The sequence below is a fragment of the Physeter macrocephalus genome, chromosome 13 (genome assembly GCF_002837175.3).
Source record: "Physeter macrocephalus isolate SW-GA chromosome 13, ASM283717v5, whole genome shotgun sequence".
Lineage (NCBI taxonomy): Eukaryota > Metazoa > Chordata > Mammalia > Artiodactyla > Physeteridae > Physeter > Physeter macrocephalus.
This window is the reverse complement of record NC_041226.1, coordinates 15,292,308-15,312,677: the sequence shown is the minus strand read 5'-3', so window position 1 is coordinate 15,312,677 and position 20,370 is coordinate 15,292,308. Positions and strand designations below refer to the sequence as shown.

Sequence of the window (20,370 nt, the reverse complement as noted above, 5' to 3'; positions counted from 1 at the left end):
TCTGCTGCACTTAGAACTGTGCTTAACACCCAGTGAGTACTCAGTAAGTAGCACTGGGATGTTATTATTTTATGTAGCTGTCCAGCATTTGTGTTCTGGAACCTTATTACAGGACAAGTAATGTTCCCATCAGAAAAGAGAGTAAGAAGGAAACCCTCTAAAAATATATAAGCATATGAAAGGCATGACTCACAGCAGGATTAATGCCTATGCAGGAGTCCCCTGGCTTTCTGTTTCCTGAATTTTAACTCCCCACTTGGTTTTCCTATTTCCATACTATTCCAGGCAGTAAAAGTAAAAAGGTATTTACTTCTATTTTATATGAAAAGCAAAAGAAAATTAAAATACAGAATAATAAAAAATTTATAAGTTAATAATGCATAAAGTTCTTATCCAAAGCATTATCACATAGCGCTTGGCTGACATAACTTACAGCATCAAATACCTGAACTCTTTCTTTCTTGAGTCCTACTAATGGAATTCTAATTTTAAATTTTCTTTTTTCATCTCTGGGTAATTATTATTTGTCAGTCTATTCGACCTTCTATCCGGGGCAGGGTTGATACAGGAGTTTTAGTTACATACAATTCCTAGGTGGTTAACGAGATGACAGACTGGGGAAAAGCCCTTAGCCTCTACACAAATAACAGGTAGTCTAGATACACGGACACCTTGGTTTTCAACTCCATGTTGCATTCTACAGCAAGTAATAATATGCAAATAAGCTGATGCCCCAATGCTACCGAGATAAAAACATCACTGTAAATTATTATATTGCTCAAACTATTATATATGAATTTGATAATACTGAAAGCCAAAGTAAATTATCGAAGAAAAAGTAAGTTTTTTTTTTTTTAAATTAGGAAAAAGTCACCCACTTATATAAGACAGGTCTATCCTGCAGGGCTTCCATCGCCTGAGTCAGTACTGGAGATATGTCACATGATTCTTGTGTCAATGTTCTGCATTCACCTGAAAAATCATTATAACACTTACTGTGTTATATAATCATTATAACATTATAACACTTGTTAAATTAAAATTAGGTCTTTATTATGTCTGTTGTACAGCCAAGAGTCTAAATACTGTATTAAAAAAACGGTGAGAGGCCCACATACCGCAAAAAAAAACAAAGAAAATGCTTGGAAAAGCCTAGAGAACATGCCAATCAATACTAGTTCATGCTATCAAACTAAAAATGTAAGCTTAAGTACTTATATAACTTCAAATGACCACATCTGCTATCTGGTATACTATATATATATATATATATATATATTTTTTTTTTTTTTTTTTTTTTTGGCTGTGTTGGGTTTTTCTTGCTGCATGCACGGGCTTTCTCTAGTTGCAGCGAGTGGGGACTACTCTGTTGCGGCGCGCGGGCTTCTCATTACGGTGGCTTCTCTTGTTGTGGAGCACAGGCTCTAGGCACGTGGGCCTCAGCAGTTGCAGCACGCGGGCTCAGTGGTTGTAGCGCACGGGCTCAGTAGTTGTGGCTCGCGGGCTCTAGAGCACAGGCTCAATAGCTGTGGTGCACAGGCTTACTTGCTCCGCGGCATGTGGGATCTTCCTGGACAAGGGCTCGAACCCATGTCCTCTGCACTGGCAGGCCGATTCTTAACCACTGCGCCACCAGGGAAGTCCCCACATATTTTATTATTATAAAAAACTACGGTTCTGAAGAAACCAGTCAATGAACAAACATGCACTAAATAACTGCTATACACATGGCAGTGTCAAGGAGGGAAGGGAGTACTAAACATATATTACCAGTTCCTTACCTTGGGAGCAATCTTCAAGCAGTTTGCTAAAATGTTTATATGGGTAACTAATATATAGTATTAAGATTATAATTTCAAAATTGTTTAGATTTTAAACTGTTTAAAAAATCTGTACACCAATATTGCCTTTATTTTACTATGCTATCTATAAAATACTTATTAAATGTCTACTCTGCTCAAAAAACTCAGAGCATGTTCAGAAGTTCCCAACTTTTTGGAATATGAGGACCTCACGCTAGCAGTATATTTTTCTGGCATACATTGACTGAGAAAAACATACACGTGTATGGGATTGGCGCTATCTTACGATGACTCTAGAGTCCTTAGAAGTCAGAATGTCAGTTTGGAACTTCCATGTTAGACATCATGGGAGCACAAAGAAATATGAGGCAATGTCCTTGCCTTTATGAAAACAGAAATCTAACTGGAGAGCTAAGACTCTCTTAGCTTTTCATATATGAAAAGTTATGTTAGAGTAGTAAATTATTGAATACCAAATAAATATATTCAGCAGTTAGTGTTCAGAGATGGGAAAAGCTACTATGATTTAATGTAGTTGTGGAGAGTTCCAGGAAGATGTAGAACCTAAGCCTGACTGAAGACTGAGGTAGGATTTGGATATAAAGAGGGAAAGCCGGACCATACTCCAAATAGGAGTAAACAGTGCAAACAAGAGAAGCAGAAAAAGAAACAAGTTTTGGGGCTTCCCTGATAGTGCAGTGGATAAGAATCTGCCTGCCAATGCAGGGGACATAGGTTCAATCCCTGGTCTGGGAAAAGCCCACATGCCATGGAGCAACGGAGCCCGTGCAGCACAACTACTGAGCCTACGCTCTAGAGCCCGCGAGCCACAACTACTGAAGCCCGCAAGCCACAACTACTGAAGCCTGCGCACCTAGAGCCCGTGCTCCGCGACAAGAGAAGCCACTGCAGTGAGAAGCCCGTGCACCGCAACAAAGAGTTGCTCCCGCTCGCCACAACCAGAGAAAGCCTGTGTGCATTAACAAAGACCTAACACAGCCATACATACATACATATATACATAAATAAATATTAAAAAAAAAGAAACAAGTTTTGGAGATAAAGAGTAAATCATCTGAAACAGATAAGGTTTTTCACAGTCAAGTACAAGTGTACTGGTTAACTGGATTTAATCCCAACTCCTTCCAACAGTCAGCTGGTAACATCTATTAAAATATCCTGGGCACATGTTCCATTCTTGAAGTCTTAACTATCTACTTTGTTTTTAACAGGCAATTCTATGAACAGACGATTGAAACATTTTAAAGCAAATCTAAAGCAAATAAACCGTTTGTGATAGGCAAAATAATGGTCCTCCAAAGATCCCTAATCCCTGAAATCTATGAATATGCCATCTTATGTGGCAAAAGGGACTTTGCAGATGGAATTAAGGTGACAGACCTTAAAATAGGGACATTTTCCCAGATAACCCAAGTGGGTCCAAGGCAATTATATAGGTCTTAAAAGTAAAAAAGGATAGCAGAAGAGTTAGAGATATGAGATGGAAGAAGAGGCAGAAGAGATTCAAAGTGAGAAAGTGACTCCATCTACCCATTAATGGCTTCAAAGATGGAGGAAGGGGCCACAAGCCAAAGAATGCAGGCAGCCTCCAGAAGCTGGGAAAGACCCTCAGTGACAGCCAGCAAGGCAGCTCAGTCCTCAGACTCAAAGAACTAAGTTATGCCAACAAACTGAATGAGCAAGGAAACAGACTACTCCTTAGACCCTCCAGAAATGAATGCAGCCCTGCCCACATTTTAATTTTAGCATGGTGATTTCTGACTACAGAACTATAAAATAATAAATTTGTGTTATTTTAAGCCATTAAGATTGTGTTAATTTGTTACAGCAGTAATAGAAAAACTCACCATTTATTACAGTTGTAGTAACTACTACATGTAAATAACATGTCATGTAACTAACAAGAGATGTCTAAACAACTTTAAGATAATCTGGGGCAGAAATACTGACTTTATTTTTTTATTCCCATCCTTAATCATAGACAGTGCTTGAATGATAGTAGATGTTTATGAGACACATACAAAGACAATATGTTCAAATATAAAGTTTTTCTTTTTAAAAATAGTTTTTGATTACTTAGATCAAAATGATATCAAATAAAGACTAAAGTGAAATAACAAAATCAAACACTAATATTCATGAATCTAGACTGCATAAAAGAAATCACTTACTTTGAGCCCACCGGTAAAGTCTTTCATAAGATGTTTCTTGAAGCAAGGCCATCTGTTCCATAATTTCTAAACTAAAAAAATTAAAGGTTTATTATAATTTATTAAAAAGTTTTAGCCAATAGCCATTGAATACATCTAAGAACCTAATCACTTTATTTAATTACAGAGTGATTTGGTTATAGCCTATTAACTTTTTATCATCTTGTGGAATAATTTTTCAGTAAATTTTTATAATTAAATGCCGCCAAGTTTAACACCATCACTTAGATACCCAACTGCTGTTTTACTCTAAACGTATCAGGGTATAACTTTCTCCTTATCCAAAGATACATAAAGATTAAACTTCTATTTCACAAAATGTCATAATGTCATATACTTTAAGAAGAACCTAGAAAATCTTTAAATTTTGGAAATATAAAAGGTAACACAATCATGAACTGAAAAGACTACTCACCCTGCTGTTTGTTGGTTTGTACGCAAGAGAACTTTGACATCATTATGAATCTGTTTTACTCTTCCCAAGGCCTTGAAAAAATCCTTTAAAATTAAAGCATATTCTTTTTAACTATAGATCTAGAATACAGAATTTACAAAAGAAGCAATTAACAAGATTGGAAATGGTTGCCAAAGGACTTAGAGCTGGGAAGGAGTGGGACAGATGATGTAGGTTCTCTTTATAAGCCACGCTGTACTCTTTGACTTCTAAAAACCACCAAAAGAAAGTATATGTATTGCTTTGAAAAATAAGGTAATTTAAAATATGCACCTTAATCGCTAAATTTAAAAACATTTTTAAATCAAAAAAAATTTTAGGTGGTAAAATAAAGCCTTAAAAAAGAGTGGTTTCTCTATAACATCTGTAACTGCTATGCTTTAAGTGATTTTAACAGAAAGCAAAATACCTCGGTGATAGGTCCTTCTCTTGTACCTCGGAGAAGACTCATCTCATCAGAAGTCAGCTGGAACTTGGATAAGAAGGCATCTGCAACTTGTGCTCTTATTTCTAATGTTTGACTGTAATATTTTTAAAAAGGCAACAAAAAATCAAGCACACTATGCATTTGCATAGCTTTAAAACAAGTTACATTTGACATAACTTTTAAAACAAAGGTGTGGACGAGTCTCAGTATCTTCAAAAGCATTATTTCTGCCTCAAATATGAGAAGCCCATCAGGCATGTAGGTGATAAAATTGGCTGATATTGTTCTACCTCAGTAGAAGCCACAGTAAAATGATTAATCATTAAGAAAGAAGAAATAAGTTCATGAATGGTCCGGGTTATTACAATCCTTAGCCACTTATGTGTACTTGCATAGTTTGCCTCTTGAAAACAAAGTTATCTTACAGAAGAGAAACGTGCCAGTTAATTTCTTCTCAGTCACTAAAAAAATCCTAAGCCTTTGAAGCTTGCACATGAAGTACACAACAACCAAAAATCAGGTCTATTATTTTTTTATTTTAGGTTAGAAATAGTAGTCAAGAATTCATTTAGTAAAAAAAAAAAAAAAAAAAAAAGTATTTATCCTTAGCCACTTATGTGTACTTGCATAGTTTGCCTCTTGAAAACAAAGTTATCTTACAGAAGAGAAACGTGCCAGTTAATTTCTTCTCAGTCACTAAAAAAATCCTAAGCCTCTGAAGCTTGCACATGAAGTACACAACAACCAAAAATCAGGTCTATTATTTTTTTATTTTAGGTTAGAAATAGTAGTCAAGAATTCATTTAGTAAAAAAAAAAAAAAAAAAAAAAGAATTCATTTAGTAATCCCTCATTAATTCAAAAAAATCACTCTTCCACTCTCCCTTCCCCACTTTTTCTGCATACGATCATAATTTTTAAAAGTCTTTTCAATTATATCATCCGAACGCAACCTATCTAGACTAGCTAACAATTAGCAAAAGGCACACTCTAGTCTGCAGGGACCTGAAGGACTGAGCAGGATCCCATCTAAGGGCAAGTCAGGAATATAAACTACAAGAGCAGAAATTCAGCATCCCTGCCTTCTAGATCTTAGATTTGAAGATACATAAATAAAATTGTAAGTGTTTCACTAGTAGTATTCACAGGGCAGTAATGTTCTACAATCCAACAATATTCAAATGAAACTGAACAAAGATAAACATTAACCCTATCTGAACAGACAGTACACTGCATGCATGCCATCTTTGTTTTGTTTGTACTCGAGTTGGGAGGTTTTAAATTCACAGTCAAGTGCTCCTGCTGAATGACACAGAAGGTTAGAAAGAAAAAGTCCTCCAGGTGGCAGTAATGTTCTGTTTTTCTCAAATAAATGTAAATCACCTAATTAAATTTATACAGATTTAAATAGCTTATGTCCTAATCATCTTATTAATACCGATACTGATATGTCCTAATCATCTTATTAATACTGATACTGATATCTAAAAGTTACCTAAACGGGTTTTGTTTTATATTTTTAGATAAAGCTCAAATCGTTATCATACAGGATTTAAAGCAATTTTAACACTTCATAAAATTCCTTGAGACTATACAAATTAACCATTTCAACGAAAACCTTCTGCAAGTTTCTTTTGGATCTTTAGAGTCAATTTATCACGCACAACGGAAAATTCATTGCTTTATTGGTTCATTCTGTTTTAACTAAATCTAGTACAGTTGACCCTTGAACAATGTGGGGGTCAGGTACACGGACCCCAGCCCCCAACCCCCTGCCCTGTGCAATGGAAAATCTGCACCAGCCAGACTCAACTTCACAGCCAGCCCTCTGCACCAGAGGATTCAACCCACCGTGGATTGTGTAGGACTGCAGTACGTATTAACTGAAAAAAAATCCACACATAAGTGGACCTGTGCAGTTCAATACTGTATTGCTCAAGGATCAACTGTAAATTCAAGATATTATTTAAATCACATTACTCTTTAGTTTTACCATATATAGTGTTCCCAGGTAAAATTTCACAACCATTCTTGACCAAGTTGAGGAGTATTTGTGCAAGCAAGTAGCATGAACAGGGATCTCCAAGGTGTAAAGGCCCTGAGCTGGGGACTGAGGTGACAAAAGGTGCGCTTCAGGCAGACCCTGCCCTACTGGACAACACAAATGAAATACGGTATCTTTTGGAGGGCTTTTAGTATCTAAATTAAAAGTACATGAAATTAATGTTAAAATAAAACATATAAATGGTTATTGTAAATTAAAACAGAGTATGTGATGTGTATTCATGTAATCACTGTATATGATGTAAGTTATATAAAACATAAGTGAATATGGCAAATGCATACTGTGGAAGAATACGCAGCAAATAAAAAATGAGGTCGAGCTATATGTATTTACACAAAACTATCTATAAGGCACTTTACAGGTACAAAAAACAAGTCACAGAAAAATATGTACAGTAACCCCCATGTACTTTTAAAAAGAAACTTTACACATACACAGGAATTTTCAGGACATGTATTCACATACTGCCTGAGTATACAAAATAAACAGATTATTTCATTTTTATAATGATTCTTTAAAACCATCCCAGAATATGATTTATGAATCTTGTGGTATTTTTTTTCCTGAAAATATACCCCTGTCATATTTTAACTCTAACTTCTAAATTCATCTCCACCAAATAATTTCAAAATTATTTTAAAAAGCTAGCAAAAAAAAAAGGGGCGGCGGGGAGGCATAAGATATAGACCAAAACAAAAAAAAGCAAAGAAATATACATGGCAAAACAAAATGAAAGAACGGTTGATCTACCAATACTCGGTGAAATGTAAATTAAAATAGTGTGATACCATTTTTCATCTATAAAATTGCTGTTTTTAATGACAATATCTAGTGTCTACAGGGTTTAATAAAATAGACATTCTCATATATTGCTGATGAAGGTAGAAACTGGCATAACCCTTCCGGAGAGAAATTTAGGCAATATATATGAAGATACTTTTAAAAATTTCTACCATTTGATTCTTTAGTTACAATTAAATTCTAGGAATTTATCCTAAGAAAATAAACTGAAATGCACAAAATGATTTAAAAACATTTACCAAACCATTATGTTTAATAATGGAAACAATATCTGATAATTTAAGAATGCTTGTTCATTCACAAGAAAAAATACAATGCCATATTAAAAAACGTTTTTTAAAAATAAAAGACATAGGAAAATGAACATGAAATTTTAAGTGAATGAAGTAAAATATAACTACGCACACATACTAACTCTGGGAGAAGATACACCAAACTGTTAACAGTGGCTATGTCTGGGCGGTGAAACTACATCTGATTCTAATTTTCTTCTTTAAGTTTTACATATATAAAAGAAAGGAGAAGAAAGAAGAAAGATGTGATGCTCCCCTGCCTTCTCCTAACTTTTTACCAGGCAATGAAAGAATATGTATCACATATGCTCTATATTTTTATATGAATATTTGTGTAAAATAAATCCTTTTTATATTTTTATGTGTTACCAACTTTAAAACCTAAATTAAAATAGTTTATAACAAATAATTAAAATTACAAAACCATTAAAAAATAAAATAGTAAGAAAGAAAGAGGGACTTCCCTCGTGGCGCAGTGGTTAAGAATCCGCCTGCCAATGCAGGGGACACAGGTTCGAGCCCTGGTCCGGGAAGATCCCACATGCTGCAGAGCAACTAAGCCCATGCACCACAACTACTGAGCCTGCGCTTTAGAGCCCACAAGACACATTACTGAAGCCCACATGCCCTGGGCCCACACGCCGCAACTACTGAAGGCCACATGCTCTAGGGCCCGTGTGCCGCAACTACTGAGCTCACGTGCTGCAACTACTGAAGCCCGGGTGCCTAGAGCCTGTGCTCCACAACAAGAGAAGCCACCGCAATGAGAAGCCCGTGCACCGCAACGAAGAGGAGCCCCTGCTTGCCCCAACTAGATAAAGCCTGCACCCAGGAACGAAGACCCAACGCAGACAAAAATAAATAAAATTAAAAAAAAAAAAGAAAGAAAAAGAGAAAGAGTGAGAACTTAAATAACATAGCTGAGGAAAGCTATCGCAATTCAGTGCAGAACAGCCTAAGCTTCCAGCCACCAAAGCCAATGTAGAAACAAGATGTGCTACACAACTTTGTCTAATAAAAGGGGAGAAATATGGAGGGTAACGTTCCTTGAGGTATGTCAGACAGTGTGTTCAGCACACTATACCCTGTGACATAGTTTATTATTCCTTTTTTCAGATGTGATAACTGAGACTGAGGGAGGTTAAGAAATAACTCGTTAAAGATTAAAAATCTAATGAGCTCTTACCCAAGATTTGTATTAGAATTCAGGTTTTCAAGGTCTACATTCTTTCTACTAACATACTACACCTCAAAAATAAACATAAACATAAGCCAGAGACTATGTTTTTCTGAGTCCAGAGAGAAATTTGGCTGGTAGGCCTTTCCAAGAGACAAAACAATACCTAATAAATAGTGATTTCAGTGGTATTCAAAAACATGGAGGTATGTTCATCTGGACATAGCCTTTCCTAATCATCAATGAAACCAATCTTCTGACTGTCAATTAAACATTAAGGGCGGGGCTTCCCTGGTGGCGCAGTGGTTGACAGTCCGCCTGCCGATGCAGGGAACACGGGTTCGTGCCCCAGTCCGGGAAGATCCCACATGCCATGGAGCGGCTAGGCCCGTGAGCCATGGCCGCTGAGCCTGTGCTCCGCAACGGGAGAGGCCACAACAGTCATGAGGCCCGCGTACCAAAAAAAAAAAAAAACAAAAAACAAAAAACATTAAGGGCAAATGTTAAACTGCAGTTCTGTGGAGACAATTCTACACCAAACTTTACCTATTAGAGCAACAGCTGTCAAAATGACCTCCTTCCAACTCAGTTGGAAAAAATATTCATATCATTTATAAATCTGTCTGAATAAGAATATCATGTTATCCAAATAAGCCCATAGAATTTCTATTTCTAAAGCCAAATGCTTGTCTAAGTTTCTCGTTATAAAGGAAAAGGTAATTTTTTAAAATGGAAAAACAACTCTGCCAGCACCCAGGAATCTGTTATGATTTCTGCTATGTAATTTTCCTAAAGTACATTCACACGAACGTTCCTTTGGCACATCAAATCCATAGCTCTTGGGATACTAGAATGTCATAAATGTTTGCTTCCCAGAAACATGCCAAGCCAAAACACTTTTTTCATAGGCTTACTAAAATAATAAACATAAACAACCTTGCTTAAATAGTTTTGACAACATATAAACAGAAGGACAATATTCTAATATTGCCTCCTGCAGACATTAACCAGTCCCATACATGTTACAAGCTCCAATAAAATGCTTATTTTTCAGTTTTTATTTTATGTTCCTTTCCTGACATTGGAATAGCTATATTTCATATTCATTCACTCAAAATTATTTATTGAATCTACAATGTGTTACACATTGGAGACACAAAAAGAATAAGAAATTGTCATCGTTCTCAAGGAGCTCACAGTTTAGTAGGAAAGAGAGTCAATCAAACCAATAATTAGTTACAAGACTGTACTACACACTACAGTAAAGATGGCAAGAGAAAGATTTAACTCAGACCAGAAACTCAGACCAGAAACTTTGTATACAGGATTGGTGATCTGTTACTCTTAGTTTTAGTCACAATTTTCAATTGAATCCATATGTTTTTATAGTCAGCCAACAATAACTTAACAAAAAAATTCATGTGTGGGTCTCTAACTGCAAATTTCTTTTCTAGGAAACTTTTCTTTCAAAAGATTAGTTGTGATACTAAAAACATTCTAATTCGATGCTCAAGGCGCATGCTTAGTTCTGAGTACAGAAATCCAGCACCTGCCTTTCCTTAGAGAGTTGGCTGCTCTGTAGAGCCAACCATCTCTTCACATCAGCTGAGGCTGCAACTTTTTTCATCGTGGTCCATGCACCAATGGGAGAGACCTGTGTGGTGATGGAATGGTTCTGTATCTTGACTGTAGCAGGATGCATAATCAGAAGTAAAAAATAAAAGACAATTGTGAAAAAAGGTAATAAAATTACTAAAAATTTGAAAAATCCACATTTTAAAAAGCAGTCATTTTTTAATTCTATGGCAAACAAACAATGCAAATGCATCATCACTTCCAGAGAGGGATAATCTCTCAATCATCCCAATTATCAATGTTCCTAAACTATTGTTTTATGTTTATTTTACTCTTGGATAACAGCTTAGAACCTCATACTTTGTATCATTTTTGAGTCACGTTTTTTATTGTTGTTTTGACTTTGAAGTTATCTATAATTTTCTTTCCGAGTTATCTCCAAATTAATGAAGAGTTGATTATGTAAAGAAAAACTTACCTTTCAGCTTGAAGCTTAGTGGTTTTTATTATTAAATCTTGAGTCTGTTCCTTTGCTGCCTAAAATTACAAACATATCTATTATCAGTACATTTTAATTTTTTTCAACTTCAGAAAACTAATACTGCCACTTACTGGAGTTCAGATTATAGCAAATGAGATCACACTCCAGAACTCAAAAGTTTAAAAAAGGCCCAAGTAACTGAAATAGATGTTTCAAGGCTCATACACTACGTTTAATAAGAAGAACTCACTCAGAATTCTCAATACACACATATGCTAAGGCTTACAAGAAAGAAAAAGGTATCACAAGGATGTTTATTAAGGAATTTAATAGTTCCTGATGCTTTTCAGTGGAACGGAAGCACTGCCAGAGCCAGTTAAGGATGAATAATAGGACTTCAGCCATAGACATGCTGAGCTGAGGTACCAGGAAACCTCTGAACGAAGTTTTAAGTTAACTCACTGATACGCTGCTGTGAAACTCAACAGAAATACCCAAGATAGAGATAAAAATTTGAGAGTTGGGATATACGAAAAAGAAAACCCTCATATAGGATTCTGGAGAACATTAAAGATAGCCCCATCGAAAGGACAGAGGGCTGTCCCTGACCAAGTCATACTAAACAATCCTCTCTCTCCCAAACCAGAGCTGAAAGGATCAGGAGTGAAAACCTGATGAACAGGTATTTCAAAGATTTGGAAAATATTTATAAAGTGAATTGAAACAAATAACAAGTGTAACCAATGAGATTCTCTCTCAAAGACCCGAACTGGGGAACACTACAAAAATAAGGCAGTTACTAACGAGAAGAGAAACAAGTCAGTGGTTGTGAGGCAGGTAAAAACACAGGGCATTAAATGAGTCAGAAGTATGTAGGTCAATGTTAACTCTACAGCCTAACTAGAAGTTTGGAACTGCTTTAATAAACAGACCTAAACTTATATACATTTTCCTGAGATACTTTTTAGGCTGAACATAAATCATAATTAAGCTGGGTCTTTATTGGGCACAGCATTAGTTTGAAATTATTCCTAAGGCTTTCTACTAAGGAATTTATTTCTGCTGCATTTGTGGAACATTATGGGATTGAAAAGTTTATCAAAATTCTACAGTTATCTCTATACTGGCAAGATCAAAATATAAAGGCTTCTGGAGTTAACTGCACAATATTAGTAAACCATCACCAAAGAGACACAAAGACATTTATAGTTAAAAAAAAATAAGCACAATATTTATACTCAAACTTCCTACAGGGCATGATGTATTAGATATCCACACATTTTGTAGACCTATCTAGCAATTTCTGCAAGCTTATCAGGAACTCGGCTAAAACCCAGCCATCATACAGCACCTGTAGGCGACACGTCATATCCTGACAACAGCTGTTCATTGCTTGGACATCTTCATGTATGCTTTCAAGTTCCTGAAAAGGAAAAAAGTAACATCGAGCAGTATGTATAGTTAAAGAAATTTCTCTTCTCTTAGCCAAATCCTTACTTTTGTCCCTTTCTTGCCAAAGCATGACAAAAGATCCCATATTTAAGACTGAAAACGATTAAAAAGAACAATATCTAGTATAAGAAAAGATGTAAAAAAAAAAACCTAGTATATTCTTTTTAGAGGGTCTGACAATAGGAAAATGGCAAATGCTTTAAGAATATGAATACCTGTTTATTCAGAAATTCTCATACTAAGAATTTATCCTAAGAAATTAATCAGATAAGTGTGCAATAGTATATGTAAGAGATGATCAACACAGAGTTGCCTAAAACAAATGGAAAATGTGAAATGTTTCCAACCATACAATGGAAATCTATGCATACAATAACAACGATAATATCTGTGTGTGTGTATATGTAAATTAGCATGGAAAGATGTCTATATAAAGCTAAAAAAAAGGCTTATAAAGCAATACATATAATACCTCCCCAGTTTTTTTTTTTTTTTAGAAAAATACATATATATGTGTGCAGAAGAACACAGGGAAGGCTCTATGAAGGGCTAAAATACTGACAGGTTATTTCTGTGTAATAGAATCGTAAGTAATATCGATAGTTCCTTCTATTTCTGACCTTATTATTTATCTTTTCTATAATGAATTAGTTATAACTTTTAATTAATAAAAAACAAGAAAATTGGAAAACCCAATAAACTAACAATAGTGCTTCCTCCTATACGGTTGAAAGTAATCACATATTCGATCATGCCAAAAACCTGCTAAGTCTCCCAGTAACATTCTTTCCCTATATACTTCACCTCCAGCCCCCTCCACATATCCAAGAATTTAACTGGTCACTAAGTTCTATCATTTATAGCCCTTCTTATGTCCATCTTATCCATTTCTTTTTTTACAACCCAAACAGCTACTACTTGAGTTCAGTTCAATTGCTTTCTCCTGTATGGACTGATAAAAAACGGTCTTCCAACGGGCCTCCTAGGCTCCAAACTCTTTACTAAATCATTCTCTACAATCTTTACTGAACCCCTCTCTTAATATGAAAAAATGATATCACAAAATTATATTTAACTTCATACTGCACTATTATCTTCTTTTTCCCAATTCAATTCAGTGTAACACAACAGAAAGATATGCAAGGAAAGAAAGTTTCACTGGTAGACAGGGTCTTACTATGGTCTCTTTCAACACAATGCCCAAACCTTCAAATAAAAACATGACAGTTTTATGAAGGGATGGGCCAATCATAGGGCAGGAGATAAGAAAGCAACCAAGCAGGACTATGAACAAAATGTAAGGATGAACCAGAGTTAGGAAATCACTTACAAGAATATGAGCAGACATCCTAGTTCCAGAATTAAATTTTTTCCTTTCTCTATATAAAGTACTTTGCATTATAAAAATCATAGCACCAGACATTTTCAAATGTTACTCTCTGTATCTTACCATTAATAGGATGTAAATCAAATTATTTAAGTGCTAAACTGCTTTAAACAATAAAAGAATGATTTCAAAATAGCAATTAATGTCAGCAATAGCAAATAGGTACTAATAGGCAAATTAATCTATTTCCTTAAATCGCACTGTATAAGACTAGCACTATGACATTATCAGCCAACAAGGTCAAGAATAACTACTCCTAATATGTACTTTAGCTACTATAGTACACTGAATGAATCTGATTTGTAAAGTAAAAGAAATTATATCTCTTAATATATGACTTAAATGCAGAGATTTGCTAAATTGTAATTCAAGAACCTTTACATTGCTTGTATGTAAAGTCTTCATTTGAACTCAAACTGCCTTTTATTCCCGATTAAATAAAATTACAGGTTGTTAAATACAATTGCAGTATGATAACCTTCAAAGAAATCTTTTATTATGGAAAAATTTCAAAATTATCTAAAAGTTGAGATAATGTGAATGCCTATGTACACATCCCACGGCTTTAACAACTAGCAACTCATGACCACTCCTGCTTACTTTCTAACTCTCTTCCCATCCACTTTCTCCCTCCCCAAGCTGAATTATTTTAAATTCCAGATAGCATATCATTTCATCCATAAACATATCAGTATGCACTTCTAAGAGAACTCAAAAAAAAAAAAAAGCCATTTACCCATCTAAACATTCAACAATAATCCCTTAATATCAAAGTTCTATTCAGCGTTCAAATTTTCCCAGTTGTTTTAGTTTTTTTAATAATTTGTTCAAGTCGGGAACCAAATGAGATTCACAAACAGCAACTGGTTAATATTTCCTTTATTTCTTTAAATAAATTGTCTTTCTCTTACAATTTATTTGTTGAAGAAACCAGTTCATTTGCCTGCACAGTTCCCAGCACACCAGACTTGCTGACTGCTTTCATGCTGTTAACGTACTCCTCTGTCCCCAGTATTTCCTATAAACTTGCAATTAGATCTAGAAGCTAGATTATATTCTGGTCCAATTTTCTTGCAAGAATTCTTCATAGGTGATGTTGTATACCTTTGTTAGGAGTCACGTATATGACCGTTTCTTTTCTTGAGATAAGCAGTCACTGATGATCAGTGGTTTTCAACTTGGGCAAATTTGTCCCCCAAGGGGGCATCTGGCAATGTTTGGAAACACTTTTGGTTGGAACAACTTGAGGAAAGGTGGTGCTCCTGATATCTAGTGGATGGAGGCCAGGGATGCTGCCAAACATCCTACAAAGCAGAAGACAACTCTCAACAACTCTCTGGCCCAAAATGTCTATAGTGCCAAGACTAAGAAACCCTGAGCTAGATCCTTTAAACAGTGGTTACAAAATCTTCTATCATTTCTTCATTTATTAAGTGGAATATTACTATAAAGGGAAGCCTTGCTTCAACAACTGTATATAGTTGGTACCAAAGACAGGATAAATGCTTGACTCTTTCCTTTTATTTAGTAGTTTTCAAAACAATAAGTTGGTTCCCTCATATCCACCTAAGATAACCAGTGAGGGTTCTGTTGGTTTTTAGTATCATTATGAACTCATGGATTTAAATATGCTTGATGTGTTTCAGTCCACTGCAGTCATTCTTACTGATGCTCAAATCATCCTATATTTGGCCAGTGGAAACCTCTTACGTTAGCTCCAGAGTCCTTTTGACACTTCCCAGTAGTCTTATGCAGCTTCCTCACTTTGGTACTTCCTTACAGAGGGAAATGGTGTTTAGAGAGTACAATTTAGATGTGCTCATCACTACCATCTCTCCCTATTTTTAGGAACACTACCAAACTCCCCTTTTAATCTTCCAGATTATTAGCCTTCAGCCAATGAAATCCTACTACACTGTTAAAAATAATCTGTCTCACTAGAACCACGTATGACACTTTCATACAACTCACACAGAACTATTAACTATGTAATATCACTCAGTAATATTAACATAATTAATGAAGTATTATATAATACATAAATAAAATATAACATAATAAATAAAATTCATTTTCACCCTCTGGTGAGTAGACTGCTCACTCAAGTATAATGAAACATTATTTATTAACTGAAGTCATTGATCTTAATTAATCTGAAAATTTCATAATTTAGGATGCAGTAAAGTAACTCAATCCTAATTAATCTCCAGTGGAGAAGTGGTTATCTAAGGGAGGTTTATTCATTCAGGGACTATTTCTACTGGAAAACCACTCAGAGAAGTGTTATTTTTTTGTTGTTTGTTTGTTTCAAAAGCTAAGATTCCTAAAAGAATATCCTGGAACAAATGTTACAACTTTCCAAAAAGCAGCACTAGTGGAGGTTAGAGATTTAGAAATCACACTAATCCAAAGAAAGACCTAGAAGCTGCTGGAGTAAGTAGCTACATTTCTATTTGAGCACCGTACACGAGATGCAAACATATCAATTCTATCCATTGAGAAGCTCAGCACAGAGCCAGGCATATAGTAAGCTCTCAATAAATGGTAAATGAAAACAGTTTACATACTTCCTTCACTTCCTTGAAAATGCTTACAAACTCTTCATTGATGGCTAAACTTCTGCGTTCAATATCTCCACGTAAATTTCTTCGAGTGCGCAAACTATTTTCAACGAAAAAGGTTGAGAGTGCCTTGAGAGCTTCCAACATCTCCTACATAATTGATAATAAAAGAACATTATTGGGACCGATTTTCAAATGTTTTTCTAATCTCAAGCAAAAATTCAATGAAATCATTTCCAAATAATTTGTTTCCATTACACAATCCAAAAAATACTGGATGACCTTCACATTACTAAACAGTAAACTTATTTCTGAGACACAATAAGGACATACATACTTGTGCATTGTGACATACATACGTTATTCAATGCAGAATTGTTTGGAACTGCAAAGATTACAAAAAACCCTAATGTCCATCTAAAAAGGATTGGTTTAAAGACATTATGATACAGCCATTGAAAAAAAGTGGAAATTCTTGGGACTTCCCTGGCGGCGCAGTGGTTAAGAATCTGCCTGCCAATGCAGGGGACATGGCTTTGAGCCCTGGTCTGGGAAGATCCCACATGCCGCGGAGCAATTGAGTCTGTGTGCCACAACTACTGAGCCTGTGCTCGAGAGCCCGTGAGCCACAACTACTGAAGCCCACACGCCTAGAGCATGTGCTCCGCAACAAGAGAAGCCACCGCAATGGGAAGCCCGCGCACCACAAGGAAGAGTAGCCCCCGCTCGCCCCAACTACAGAAAGCTGTGCACAGCAACGAAGACCCAACGCAGCCAAAAATAAATAAATTTTTAAAAAAAGAATTAACATTTTACAAGAAATAACTGCTGCGGCACTGTGCTGAGCATTTCACCTGGATTCTCTCATTGAACCCGCACAACAACCCTGAGGAGGTTACTGGCAGTATTCCCAATTTAGAAACTTAACATAAGCTCACAGAAGTTAAGGGACTTATTGAAACCATAATGCACCAATTTGGTGGTTATATCTAATAAGTGGTGGTCCCAGAGCCAATCTTTCTTACTCATTATAGTATAATGCTATTTTTTACACACCAATTCTTATTGACAGCTTACTGTCAGTTACCTACAAATTTATGTATAAATTTATCTATAAAAATAAAATTTTTATAGATAAAAATTCTATATCTATATAAATTCTATTTTTATCTATAAAAATGTATCTGTAACACTCTCACTTAAACAGTCTAAAATATGTATAAAAATAAAAATTTATCTATGAAACTTATCTAAAAATTTTAGATAGAAACTTATCTATAAAACTCTCACTTATACACATTCTTTTTTCTTTATGCCACCATGGCATGACCAATATACGTAGCGACTCAGTGATACAAAAGAGATAATCTGCTACCACGGGAGATGGAAAGTCCAATCTAAGTTTCAGGTGGTACTTGGGAGATGCGGACAGTTTATCTTGTAAAGAAATACAGCATGAGCCCATACATCATAGACACTGCTTAGCTCACAACAAAAACTAGTAGCCATGAGCAGGTGTTAGCCCTTTCGCGCTGCCAATTATTTTAATTGTTTTCACCTGTCAATGGAAAGGCTCAAGGATGCTTTAGCCCTGACCTCCTGTTCCTCCTAAGCTCCCCATTCGCGCTGCCTTATTTTGTAGTTTGCTCTTTTGCATGTTTCTTCTCCTGCCCGGGGCTCTCCTCTCCCTTCCCTGCTCAGACCCCCGAACACCTGCGGGGGCAGGGGACTTCACCGTTTGCCTTCCTGATCCAGACTCTTCGAAGAACAGTTTTAATTAAATATGGGGCAACACCCAGGAAACCTCTTTGCTCTTCCAGGAGCTCCTCGGCCTCCCCTTTCTCACCTGCCCCACGCCGGCAGCGCAGCGGGTCCCGCGGGCCTGGGGTCCCCTCCGCGGCGGGGACAAGGGACGAGCCCGAGGGCGCCGGACAGACACCGCCCCCAGCCCGGGTCCGACCCGCGGACGACGCAGCACCCTCGACCCCTCCAGCCCCGCTCACCTTGTCGTTGTCCAGCCGTGTGTCCAGGATCTTACGCAGCTTCCGCGATAGCGGGTTGTTAGTCTGCGCCGAGGTCCCGCCGGCCCCATTGTTGAGGCCGTTCGCAGCCCCGGTCGCGGGCACTGCGACTACTTCCCCGCTGCCCTCGGCCATAGCGCCGCGCGTCCCGCCCCCCAACTCGGACTCAACCACCTCAGCCTAGAGCACCGACGCGCCGGCAGGCCCGGAGCACGGACTCACCGGCAGCCCTTAGCGCGCAGGCGCGCATCTGCCGCGCATGCGCCCTCGGAAGGCTCTGCATCTCCCACTCCTGTGCCGTCAGGCTGCTAGGAGTTGTAGCAGCTGCTGGGAATGTAGAGAAGTCGGGGGAGGCGGAGCAAAACCCGCAGCGTGAGAGGAAAGTAACGCGAGATTTTGCAAAGTGGACTGAAATTCAAATCAGGTTCGGAGGTTGGGGATTACGGTTTATGGGATTAAAGGCACTTCGGGATCCTGAATCTGTGAAAGTCTGAGCTAGACTTAAGTAAAATACACTGAGGCCTGTGCCTGGGCAACTATGTTCAGTAAAAGCTAACTCTAGTTAAGTTCACTTTAGAATACTTTGTAACTGTCCTGCTATGAAGGAGATTTAAATGCAGATGTGGAAAGAATTCCAAAATATAGTATGTGAAAAAGCAAGGCGAGTTACAGTGTGTAAAGTGTGATCACTTGTGTGGTGTGAGTGTGTGTGTGGTGTGTGTGTGAAATAGAGGTACGTGTAAATTTACGCTTTTTTTTTTTTTTCAGGATGGCATTCCTTTGGAAGAGAGGCTTCCAATTTTCATTTTGTACCTTTCCAAACGGACTGAATTTTCTAATCTTCCCCGTGGGTTACGTAATATATCAACAGCGGTTATTAAGGTAAGGTAATTATGGCCTACTTTTCTGTGTTTATTTGTACTTCTCTGAATTTGCGATTGTAAAAAAAAGGAAACAAAATAATTTGAAAATTAGGATGATATAGTAGGATGAAGACGGAAATTTTTGTAAAATTTAAATATATTTAAAGCAATTTGTATATTTTTTAATGTTCACCTATCATTCTTTTACAAGGCTAACTATAAATTCTAAGTTAAGGGCTTGAAATCAATACTTTTCAACAGTTCAAATCAGTATTTTCCAACAATTAAAATAAATATTCAGGTAAGCCTCATCAGAGACCTAGGTTTTATATATGTATATATTTATATATGTGTATATATAACAATTTTTATTGAAGATAAAGGTTTTCTTTTATTGAAAGTGTAAAAGATATTTATGTATATTGAACTCCTTAATATAGTAGACACTGAAAGTATTAGAGACAGGCTCTGACCTAAGTATTTTAATTTAATGGGAGAGCAAATACATGCAAGTAAAAGAGTAAAGCATTTTTATATAACAGCATTTTTTAAAAATAAATTTATTTATTTATTTGTTTGTTTTTGGCTGCATTGGGTCTTCGTTTCTTCGCGCGGGCTTTCTCTAGTTGTGGTGAGTGGGGGCTACTCTTCGTTGCGGTGCGTGGGCTTCTCATTGCGGTGGCTTCTCTTTGCTGCGGAGCATGGGCTCTAGGTGCACGGGCTTCAGTAGTTGTGGCACATGGGCTCAGTAGTTGTGGCTCGCGGGCTCTAGAGCACAGGC

The 20,370-nt window shown here is 36.7% G+C and overlaps 1 protein-coding gene and 1 long non-coding RNA gene across 4 annotated transcripts in view; one reads left to right on the top strand and one right to left on the bottom strand.

Annotated features, from left to right (window-relative positions):
* COG6 (component of oligomeric golgi complex 6) overlaps positions 1 to 18,995 on the bottom strand; it is a 73,386-nt gene extending 54,391 nt beyond the window's left edge. For both annotated transcript variants that reach the window (XM_007117027.4, XM_024125857.3), the window contains exons 1-8: positions 18,709 to 18,995; positions 16,712 to 16,855; positions 12,657 to 12,728; positions 11,303 to 11,361; positions 4,897 to 5,008; positions 4,449 to 4,531; positions 3,995 to 4,065; positions 879 to 972 (exon numbers count right to left, since the gene is read on the bottom strand). In XM_007117027.4, coding sequence (XP_007117089.2) covers positions 879 to 972; positions 3,995 to 4,065; positions 4,449 to 4,531; positions 4,897 to 5,008; positions 11,303 to 11,361; positions 12,657 to 12,728; positions 16,712 to 16,855; positions 18,709 to 18,861 — 788 coding nt within the window. In that variant the 5' untranslated portion in view covers positions 18,862 to 18,995. The remainder of the gene's footprint in view (positions 1 to 878; positions 973 to 3,994; positions 4,066 to 4,448; positions 4,532 to 4,896; positions 5,009 to 11,302; positions 11,362 to 12,656; positions 12,729 to 16,711; positions 16,856 to 18,708) is intronic.
* A 212-nt stretch (positions 18,996 to 19,207) lies between these two features.
* Positions 19,208 to 20,370, top strand: part of LOC129392681 (uncharacterized) — a 12,283-nt gene continuing 11,120 nt past the window's right edge. For both annotated transcript variants that reach the window (XR_008619033.1, XR_008619032.1), the window contains exons 1-2: positions 19,208 to 19,370; positions 19,495 to 19,608. This is a non-coding gene — a long non-coding RNA (uncharacterized lncRNA). The remainder of the gene's footprint in view (positions 19,371 to 19,494; positions 19,609 to 20,370) is intronic.